Here is an 8,836-nt window from a genome sequence, read left to right as displayed (position 1 = left end):
TTCCCGGAATCAGCTCATTTTCCTTTTTTTTCCCCCTCCCCTTCCCTTCCTCCTCCAAGCTGTCCCCTTTATGACAACAGGCTGCCGTCTCTTTCTCACCGGGATTCAAGCCACGTAACCACTGTACACCAGAGCTCTTTTCCATAGATGAGAGTAACTGAACGTTACTTAAACTAACTCTAATTCGTATGTTGTTAATCATTTCTAAAGGGAAATGTCTGATGAGGATTCACAATAAGAATGTAATTGGGGAAAATATGTTTGTTTGTGTTGCATGCAAAACCTAGATAATAAATCCATTCCAAAAATTTGGGTGATTATAAGGACAATAATTAAATCTATTTTTTAAAAACATTGGTGAACATTACGTGTGATTCAAAGATGGAGTAAAATATTTTTATTATAATGGAAAGATTCTTGATTCACAGCATAAAATAATTTATTATATTTAAACAATAAAGGAGATTTGCATTTGAAATAAAACCTAGACGGTTGTGTTTTGGGTTTTTTTTGTTGTTTTTCTAGGTAGACTTATAGCTTTATTTACCTTCGATAAACACCTAGGAGTTTTACAATTAATACATGCTCTTTTTTTGTTAAGTTAATTTTAATAAGTAATTTTATTGGGGACTGTGTTAGTCTGGATACTCTAGACTAGAGAAACAAATCCACAGAAACTCATGTATAAGAGAGAGTTTTATGTAAAGGTTAAGTGCACATCAAGAAAATATCCAAACAAGTGCTGCCCAAGCCCACAAGTCCAACATTAACCCATTATCCCATATATCCAACACTAGTCCACAAAGTCCTCCTCCATCTCACAAAACAGATGCAATTATGCCGACTGCAGGAGGAAAGCTGAGTCAGTGAACGTGTAAGCATCTCTGCACTGGCAGTGGTCTCCATATGGCTGTTCCAGCACCCAGGGCTGCATCAGGGTAAGTCCATGTGGCTTCTCCTTGGGGATGTCTTACAGGAAGTCAGCTTTGCAAGCTAAAGCAGGGAACTGGCTAAGGCAGCTGCACCCTGGTCCAACCATCCCAAAGCAAGAGACCCAAGAACTAGAAAGGCGAGGCTCACGGAGCCATTCTCTCCACCCTTCAATTAACCCCACATATGTTTATTGGCCAGGTTGGCACAATAAACTTGAACTAACTCAATCCACCCCCTGCCAACTTGTCACCTGTACATAATTCTTTAGCTTCACAATTGCAATTAAGTAACACCTACACCTTAATCCTATAATCCTGTGACTATGTTTCCCCACCTATGAAAGTTTGTAAGCCAATCACTTCATGCCTTTATCCCCCCAACTTTGGGTATCCAATTTATATACTGCCCACTTACATCAACCCAGTTCTCTGAGAAGATAATCATATTTTCTGACATGAAGAGTCTTCATTCCAGTTGGAACCTTGTGAAGTCTGCATCCATAAGCAAAGTCAAATCCGGACAGGCCATCCATAAAGTCAGCAACAATATGCACCAGTTCACAGGCTCAAAAGTCTCCATCTGGTTGGGTTCTGGTCAACTCAATATGGACTGCCTCACTCAGCCTCCACAGAGTGTCCAAGGGTGTGTGTGTGAGGAAGCCTCAAAGAACCAGAGGAATATTGTGTGTTTCATTGGTGTTATACTGTGCCCTGGTTGACTCATCCCTTCCTTGTGAATCTTCTGTGAGGGGATGTCCTATTGTCTACAGATGGGATTGGGGTCTCTACTGACCCCCCTCATTCTCAATAATATGTTTGTTTGTTTGTTTTGGGTTTTCTGGTTCCTGTTACCTGATTCCAATGACACTTCATGATCACACGGGCTGGTGTAGTTCTTTGATATAGGCTTGTTGCTTCTCTGCTAGATGGCCGCTTGTTTAACGTTAAGGCTTTATTACCCCAGGCCCTATATATTTTGATAGCCGGTGCTATCAGCTTTCTTCAATGCATTTGATTATGCACCTGTTATGTTTTCAGCAATCATGTTGGGAGGATGAACATCACGGAATGCCAGGTTGTTAGAACAAAGCGTTCTTGCATTGAGGGAGGGCTTGAGCAGAGGCACAAAGTCCTTCCACATCCTCAATGTATTGACATATAAATAAATGTACATAGGCCAAAACCTCTATTTTTATGAATTAATATACTTACATAAGTGCACACCTGTTTATACCTCTATCGATAGCTTTGCTTCCTAGATCTTTCCTCTGTTTCCTTTTACCTTCCTCCTCCCTCACCATCACACTTGCCCTTCTGTCCCTTAGTAATTCCTCTCAGCTAGATTGCTGTTGCTCCAACACCACCAGAATCTCTATGTCTTCCTCATTGTTGCTATTAATTCCCTAGGTGTTCCCCTGTCTACGGCATTGTTTTCTCACCACTCCTTTCCCGCATCCTCCTCCCCTCAGGTCCCCCTGGATTCAGCAGTCCCATTGCTTGCTCCTTGGGCTTGTTTCTCATGCCTATCTTATATTGGTAGGCAAAAAAATAATAATAACAGATACAAAACAAAAAGAAAACAAGAGTTTGAAGATAAAAGAGAAAAAACAAAAAAGGAAACTAGCAAAAAATGAAACAAACCCCAAAACATACATAATCCCAGGTCTATCCGCTGACCTTTACGACTATCTCCCCACCAGTCCTGGGTGTGTTCTAGGAACTGTCCCTCCTGGCGTGACATTTACTTCTGGGGCTCCTCAGGGGGGCTGTGACTTGGCTTTGGCCTGCTCCCCTTGCTGATCTGTTATGTTCCCTTCTTGGTTCGCCCACTGTGGGGGTGTTCAGACCAGACACACTCCCCACCTTGTGTGTCCTCAGTATTGCCCTCAGAGGCAGTATGCTCCAGTGAGGGGGACATCATGCCTTTAACTGCTGTCTACCACAGGTCCTCTCTGTGCCTTAGCAGCTCCCTGCAGGGACATCATCCTCAAAGCTTGGTGTGCCAGTTTGGGGTCTAGTCCTTCACTCTCTCTTTTTCCTTCTTGGTTTGCTTCTGTGTGGACATGGCACGCCGGCCCCTTTCCGCAACCTGCAGGTTTAGTGTGGTCCTCTGTAGCACGCATGTATCTAGGGGGGTCAGTTTGGCTCTGACTGGGGCCAGCCCTGTAGACCTCTCTGTTCATGAGTTGCTCCTTGTGGTTATGCTGCCCTCAGGGTTTGGCGCACTATGGTGGGGTCTGTACTCACACTCCAATTTCTGTGGAGACATGAACAATGCCCTCCCACTGGGTGGATTAGTGTCCTACTACCCCAGTGCCATCGTCTCCCTCTTATTTATCTCCCTCCCTTTTCTCCCTTTTCGAACCCCCCTTTCCCCTTCTCTGTGTTGGAATCACATGTACATCCTACATCCTTGGGCTTGGTCTGTCCCCGGCCCAATTGCCTGTACCTCAACCTGTAAAGTGTGAGGTAGGTGGCTTTTCTTCTGCACCTACTGTGCTGATTCTACTTACCTCAGTGGACTCACGTTGTACTTGTCCTTTGTGATTGACTACCTTAGCTTAGCATAATTTCCTCCATTTCTTCACATGAGACAAAGTGCTTCATGCAAGCATCAGACAGTTGTGTTTTTAAAAGCATCTCAGTTACATCTCCATTCCTCCCCAATGTGAAACACTGGCCTAAAAGATACTAGATTCAAGTTAAAAAAAAAGAACGTCCATGGCCAATGGACAATTTAAACAGTAGCCAAAATTATGACTGTTAACAGTCTATTATTGTTGCCTAATAACACTGTCAATACTTATCTACATATAGGAAAACCTGTCGGGAGTATTGGTTGAAATCTATGCTTGTTCAGAGTTTAAAGACATATTATAAGATAGCAAGGTCCATGACTAAAGTCCAGGGACTTCCCATAAAACATGAGATTTCAGAAAGATTTAAGCTATTAACATTCCTATACAAATTTAACCTAGATAAGATTGAATTCTCTTCTGAGTGGGGAACTCTTCCCCCATGGAATTAGATACACAGACCTAATTATTTCTAGCACCTCTTTTTAAAGGTGAACAAATGAATCTTCATAACCCAGGGTCCCTTTAGGAAACCCTCCAAGATTGTTTTACATGTAGTGTTGAAGACATCTTGAAATATTTGTTCCTATATTTAATATACAATTATGAAAATAAAAATAAAAATGAACTTTCCCAGGATATTTAAAGCCATTTCAGAGGATATTTAGACACTTGATTAATATGTGCTCACAGTGCCACTCAGAGAAATAATACTTGTTTGAATATTTAATTAAATGATCATTCATTTAATTAAATAAAATATTTAAAAATAAGCACAGAACATGAAATTAGAGAACCTTTTCTCTTTTGCATGTGAAGAATCTTTGTTCCTTGCTTTCTTTTGTGCTTTTCTTTTCTTTTTAAATAATTAGGGATACAGTAAACCAACGTAAAGCACTGAAAATCATTCTTGGGAAACACAGAATCCAGAGGCAGATTAGATAGAGAGCTTAAAAGGTAGCTTGTCATTTTATAAGCAAATGAACTTAGCAGTAAACCAAGAAATTAAGTCAATAAAGCTTGTACCAATTTTACTAAAAATTTAGCACATCTGATAGCTTCCTTTCAGATGCAAGCACTGTGAGCCCAGACAAATAAATTTCACATCTAAATTTTGTGCTTGATTTTGCTTTTTGTATCATAGATTTCAGAGATCCATGAGGTCAAAATATTTTTATATTAATATGAAAATGCTATTTCTGTTAATATGCAATTCATTAATCATTGCTGTAGCAAAAGAAATCAATAAGTAGTTATTGAAACATTTCTCAGAGTAAACAATGCTGTAACCATGTGCAGTACTAGTAAATATTTTTAAACAGACAAAAATGTACACATTCATTAATATGATCCATAAAAATGAAATTTCCACAGTCGCTGAAACAATGTGTTCAAATATAGCAAGGATTCTGAGAATTTTTCCAGACTGGGCAATGCTGCTTTCTCTTAGTCAAGGAGTGAGTTAATACAAGTCAGAACCAACTTCATATCACCTGATAGCAACTTCAACATATGAACTTTCCATGGGGTGTAAGCAAAAGCATCACAAGTGTGTCTAATGATCAACTGAGCATCATTTTTTCAGTATTCTGTCCTAGTAAGACATGACCTATATATAAAAGGATTATTCCTTTTATAACTAAATTTAATATCAACCTATGGTTGTTTGTTACATAGAGATCTGGGGAATATAAGCTGACATACTAAATTGACAGAATAATGATCTAATTTAGTTTAACACAAATTTACATTTTAATTTTTAAATACTTTGTAGGAGTTATGTTAAATAATTTATTGATAATAAGTCTAAGTTTAATAAAACCAAATTTGTTTTAAAAAATCCAAATAGAATCAAGTATACAGTGTATGACACATAAAACCGATGAATTAAAAAGGCGTGAGACTCTTTATAGTAAACCAAACTTGTTGCAATATTCTCAATTACAAACGTTTTACTTTAGTTACATAAACTTAAATTTTAAAATTGTTTCTGGATTTCTATAAGAATAACTGTAAGTATAACACATTTAAAAGAAAGTGTAATAGCTATGTTTTTCTCATTTTCTGGAAATTTTATGAATATTCAGTTTATGAAACAACTTACTTTCAGAGACCAATCATGTCAAGGTTTGTTTAATTTAGGAGGCTTTAAATATAATTTAATATAAAAAGAAGTGAAAACTTCTTGAATTATAAACCTACAGACAAAGCTTGTATATTTGTATCTAAACATCAAACGTACATCAAAAATAAACACAATCACATACACCAAAAATAAAAAGAGCACAAAACAAAACTCACCAGTCCATATAGCAAAGAGCTGTTCTCCTTCCTGGGGGTCATAAACTTCTTAATCTGATCAACTTAAAGAAATCAACTTAAAAAAAGGTTCGCTGTTTTCTCTCACCCAACATAGAATAAATCTATAATATGTTAGTCCAATAACAGATATAATAAATGATTAGATCATAAAACCAATCTCATAAACATAACAGAATCAGCAAAGGTAAAGCCCTATTGCTATTTGAGATGTATCACTGTTTGCAAAGAAATTGTGTGCTCGGGTCAAAACTCCCCCTGAGCTATAATCCTCCTACAATATGAATTACTCAGCTGCCAGGTGCATGCATTGTGTATTACAATGAAACCATTCAATGTTTACAAGGACATTTTTCTAAATTGTGTTCAACCATGACTATCATGTTTCCCTTTAAAGACAGTTTATTTTACATATATTACTGACTCACTAACATGGAATGAATTCATGGCCAAACAGCACTAGGAAGCATGCTTATCTAACAGCCAGGTTCTCGCTAAGGCACATCAGACCTTTTAAGAAAAATTGGCCTGCAGGACTTCATCACGACACTTGTGGACAATGTTTACATAGTGAAATCACTAACAAAAAACATAACTATGAGAAAAACATGATTAAAAAGGACCCTAGCTTGCATGCTGAGCATGGAAACAAGGAGGCAGAGAATCACCTTGTTCAACTCCAGCAAGCTCCTCAGGCAATGCAAAAGTTCAGCTACTCAGCACATGTCTGCAAAGGCCAGGAAAATAGGTTTCCAAATACATTTTAGCAAACTGACAAATGAATAAATACCGCATCTTCCCATAATGAACACGCACTGTGTTTTCCAATCATAGATGTTTTCTATCCCTTTCAGCACCTTTTTTCCCCTCTGTTTCGGAATTGTGATTATTATTGGGTGCCATCTAGCTAATTCCTACTCATTGCAACAGAATATGGTCAAGGATAGGATTTTCTTGGCTGCAGTATACAAGAGCAGGTCACCAGGGCTTTCTCCCACAGAGCCACTGGTGGGTTTGAACCACCTGCCTTTCAGTTAGCTGGGTTAGCAGCACAGTGACTAACAGCTGCACTCGAAAATTCCTCCTTTCTCTGTTAGTAAATCATTGTTCTGATAGAATCTCCCCAGGAACTGTATGATTGAGAGATGATCTTGAATAAAAATAAAATAGCTACAGTCCTCTAAACACACTATAATTTGGAAAATAAAAATATAAAACCTATAGCTTTGAAATTGGGGTAAGCTCTTTTCCCATGAAACCCTCCATGAAGAGTCTGACCCAATTCCAAACGTGTGGCACATTTCTCTTTGAGAAATTTGAAATCAAGATAGAGTTCTTTTTGACTTCTTGCCACATAGTCACATGTAATTACAAAGCCTTTATCTGGGGATTCCGCAGAGTTAGTGACTCATATGGTTCAGTAGAGTCTAGGCAAGCATGAGCTGGGGCACTCTTTGATCCTCGATGTTTTCAGTCACGCCACCACTCTGGGCCTAACAGCTCCCAATTAGATTCATCACTGCTCCAGAAAAAAGGGCATTTAGGGCGAAACTTCTTAACTACTTCCCTGGCCACAGCCTTTTCAGTTTGTTTCCTACAATATTCAAGCAAAAAGTAAATTCATTGACTGTATGTTATTTTTGTGGAGTTGTCTGGTTAACAGTATAATTTATGTATTTTAGGCTCATCCAGGAGAAAACTCTACCAGAACATCGATCCAAACAGAACTCTACATACAAGCTGTAATTTTTGACCATATTTCCAGAAGGAAGACTTAACTATCAACATGTTAGATGGTCTCTAATTGCTTGCTAAATTTAAATAGATCTAGTATTCAATCACAAGAAACAAATCAGAATCTTAAATGAGTCCTGTGGCTGGAAGGATAATTCGAAAAATAAAATTGAATTTAAAATTTTTAAATAAAACCAGTTTCCTGATTGCCTTCTTATTGTACTGATATCTACTTAATTTCAGTCAAGGTTTTTAGTTTTTTCTTTTATCTAGAAAGTTGAAGCAGATGGCCACTGTTCATAGGAGAAAAATTGTGTTGCTACTTCAAAGATACAGTAATTGGTACCATCTCTCACCACTCAGATTTTCCAAAACAAAAATGTTCCAGGTTTTACTATTGACAAATCTAGTGGACCAAACCTTTCGCCATGTGGCGGTGCTATCTCCTAAAATTCATGCCAAACCAGTTGCCAGTGAGTCATTTTGAACCCATGATGACCCCTTCGGTATCAGAATAGAACTGTGCTCTGCGCAGCTGAAATGGTTGAAAATCCTGAAGTAGGTCACAGGACATGTCTGCTGAGGTGATTTGAACCTCCAACTTTTGGGTTAGCAGCCAAGTGTGTTATCTATTTTAAAAGACCCAGGAACACCACTATCAGTCGGTAATAAGATATAGCAAGCCCATGTGCGGCAGAATGAAATCATGCCCAGCCCTGCACCGTCCTCTGTACTGTGGCTGGGATTCATTCCATTGTGATCATTACCTTGCCGGTCCATCTCAATAGCATCTTCCTCTCTTTAGCTGACCATTACCTTTACCAAACATGAAATCCTGATCCCATCCAACCACACGTCCAGGTAAGTGTTATGCAATTTCATCATCCTTGCTTCCTAGGAACATTCTGGCTCTAAGTCATTGATGAGGGATGCCAAACTGGAGAAAAAGCATAAGGAAATGTAAGTGCCAGCCTTCAAAATTAGTGAACTATTTCATAAGACAATGTGTAAATTATGAAAATGTAAAATAGGTGAATGTACCTGGGCAATATGATCACTTGGACAGTAAAATTGAGGATGCAAAATCTAATGGAAACTGCACAATTTTAGAGCAGCATACATGTAGAGGGGGCTTTTGTGCAGAAAGAAGATAAGTTAGGACACATGTTTCAGTCCTAGTTTGCTAACTGAAAAACTAGTGGTTTGGACCTAACTCAGCAAGAGAAAAGATCTGGCAGTCTCCTTCCATACTGTGCCCTAGGAATCCCAATGAGG

At 38.5% G+C, this 8,836-nt stretch overlaps 1 protein-coding gene across 1 annotated transcript in view; it reads left to right on the top strand.

Moving 5' to 3' along the window:
• CFAP299 (cilia and flagella associated protein 299) overlaps positions 1 to 7,656 on the top strand; it is a 683,777-nt gene extending 676,121 nt beyond the window's left edge. Inside the window, exon 6 of the mRNA XM_030888618.2 lies at positions 7,510 to 7,656. Within this exon, the coding sequence (XP_030744478.1) occupies positions 7,510 to 7,605 (96 nt within the window). The 3' untranslated portion in view covers positions 7,606 to 7,656. The remainder of the gene's footprint in view (positions 1 to 7,509) is intronic.
• Positions 7,657 to 8,836: the final 1,180 nt, after the last annotated feature.

This window comes from Echinops telfairi, unplaced genomic scaffold, assembly GCF_000313985.2.
Source record: "Echinops telfairi isolate 266 unplaced genomic scaffold, ASM31398v2 ScPeMD7_7468;HRSCAF=8506_0, whole genome shotgun sequence".
NCBI lineage: Eukaryota > Metazoa > Chordata > Mammalia > Afrosoricida > Tenrecidae > Echinops > Echinops telfairi.
The sequence above is the reverse complement of the archived record's forward strand: the minus strand, read 5'-3'. Positions and strand labels throughout refer to the sequence as shown.